Source organism: Stomoxys calcitrans, chromosome 1, assembly GCF_963082655.1.
Source record: "Stomoxys calcitrans chromosome 1, idStoCalc2.1, whole genome shotgun sequence".
In the NCBI taxonomy this organism is placed as follows: Eukaryota; Metazoa; Arthropoda; class Insecta; order Diptera; family Muscidae; genus Stomoxys; species Stomoxys calcitrans.
Window position 1 is genome coordinate 254,571,436 of NC_081552.1, and position 2,538 is coordinate 254,573,973.

Genomic DNA, 2,538 nt, shown 5'->3' on the forward strand with positions numbered 1-2,538 from the left:
AGTTTGCCCCTGTTCATTAGTGGAATGTTCATGGGCAAAATTTGCATTAGCATTTACCCAATAGAAACCCATCTCTAATGATGGATGATATATAACAGTGGTGGGCAAATATACACATACTATTGCACTTTATGGTGTACAAGAACATAAGTATGCGTATGTGTGAGTGAGCTCACCACTGATATATGATATTCTGCCCCTTAAGCGCTATTGCTCTCTTCTTGTTAATATTTGTTTTTAATTTTCTAACATTCGATTACCATAGATGTCGGGTTAATTATTTCATATATTGTGAGGCCTATCAACAATGGTGGGCAGACTATTTCATATGTTGTGAGACCTATTTTTTATAAACAAAAAATCTTTTTTTAATAAACTCAATAATTAATTAACAAATCTATTTATTTAAACTAATTAAATAACAATCTTGAAATTTGTGCTCTGCTATCACATCGACAAATATTGTCAATGGCATACAGAGAGTTTTTTTTTGTTAAATTTTTTTTTCAGGACAGGAAATGGGAAGGGCGATGAGGATAGTGGAGGGGAAATGGTATTAAGGTAGGGGCATTAATATTATTTGGTATTTGGGTGGTGGGACATTTTAGGCAACAGGCAAATGGGCACCCTGTGGTTGGAAACCATTTTCATCGGCGGTATATTGCACAGAGTAGGTTTGACCATCATCACCAACATAGGTGTAAGAGCCTTTGACAGCCAAGGATTCATTATCTGAACCAATATTATTCAATTGTCCTTCTGCTGCAGCTTTAACTCCATCGCTTGTTTCGAAACTACAATGTAAGAATAGAGGAAGTTTTTAAATTCTGAAAAACTTCCCTAAAACATTTGAATACTTACGCATAGTTGAAGGATTCAGGACCCACGTCAGATTCGTTTTTTATAATTTCCACTTCAGCCGGTGCGGCCAAAGCCAAAGCAAAGAGGGTAGCAAAAACAATGAAGAATTTCATTTTAAAAGAATATATTGGGCGTTGAATATTTGGTAGCAGCAAGTAGAATGACACTGTTTAAATGATAGCAACGTTGATGTTTACTTTTCATTTTATACAGATTCAATAATGAAAACTAACTCAAAAATTGCTCTATTGAACTTGAAGATCGCAGCGTTAAAAAGACAAATAGATTCTGCATCCAAAAACAGCTAGAGATGGTGAAATAAAACTTTGAAAGCAAAGCACATGAATGAACGTCTGACTAAAGTAGCAGTTAACCATCTATGGAACAACGGTCAGTAGCCCAAAACGGAGGCAAAAGATAATGCGTGCATAAATGGTAACACTGCAATCATTTGTAAATTGAATAATGAATGAAACTCAAACTCTTGTGGATGTGATTTGAGAAACTTTCGTTGTATGGAGACCTGAGGAGACCTGAACGAAAACGTAGATGCAGTTCCAAAAGAATTTAATAAGTAGAGATAACTCGGATAACTTTAGACTGCAGTATCGGACCTTACACTATATTTTAGGGATTAAGTTCCTAAAAGTGTAAAATTCAGCTTAATAATTTTATGTTTATGGAAGCTGAATTTAACAGTTTATATGGGAGTTATATCAGGTTATAGACCGTACTTTGCACAGTTGTTAGAAGTCATAATAGAACACTACATACCAAATTTCAGCCAAATCGGACAAAAATTGCGACTTCCAGGGGCTCAAGAAGTCAAATCGGGAGATCGGGGTATATGGGAGCTATATCTAAATCTGAACCGATATGACCCATTTGCAATCCCTAACGACCTACAATAATACTAACTACAACAACATTTCCAGAGGCTAGCTTTGCGCGTTCGACCGCAATCGTGATGTCGACAGGCGGACGGGCGGACATGGCTAGCTTCACTCAGAACGTCGAGAGGATCAAGAATATCATTTATGGGATCTTCGACGAATATTTCTAGGTGTTACAAACGGAACTAGACTAGTATACCCCCTCCTATGGTGGTAGGCATAAAAATTACTTTTGTTGACCGCTTGAAGGCTGAAATTCTGGTACGTGTTCTCGGTTTGTAAACCAAGATCATTTTGAGAGCTTACAAATCGTTTGACTAGGAAAGTTTTCTCGTCAGAGAATACATACGATGTCAGCAAATTCACCAAATAGCTAAAGACCAGATCTTTAGCTATTTGACTTCACTCACCGAACCATTTCAGGTTTGTTGCAGTTTTTTTGAACCACCAACATGGAGATTGGTTATACCATCAGTATCCTTATAACAATGGTGCGATACACAAACATTGTTTTCGCTTTGAGGTGTTTGGAATCGCCAACAAAAGCCGGCTGTGATTTTCCAACGAAATATAACTCAATCACACTTTTACGATTAAACTCCATCACGAACAACTTTTTATACCCACCACCATAGGATGGGGGTATTCTAATCTAGTCATTCCATTTGTAACACCTCGAAATATTGATCTAGGACCCTATAAGGTCCATATATTGTTCGAGTCGATCTAGCCATGTCCGTCCGTCTGTCGAAATCGATTGAATTTGCACATATACTTTGATTGA

The 2,538-nt window shown here is 37.1% G+C and overlaps 1 protein-coding gene across 1 annotated transcript; it reads right to left on the reverse strand.

Annotated features, from left to right (window-relative positions):
• Window positions 1-604: 604 nt before the first annotated feature.
• On the reverse strand, window positions 605-974 carry LOC106093936 (larval cuticle protein 65Ag1-like). The gene is made up of 2 exons (XM_013261100.2): window positions 862-974; window positions 605-794 (listed from the first exon to the last, which is right to left on the reverse strand). Exons 1-2 carry the CDS (start codon window positions 972-974, stop codon window positions 605-607), a joined length of 303 nt encoding a protein of 100 aa, XP_013116554.2.
• Between the last annotated feature and the right edge of the window lie 1,564 nt (window positions 975-2,538).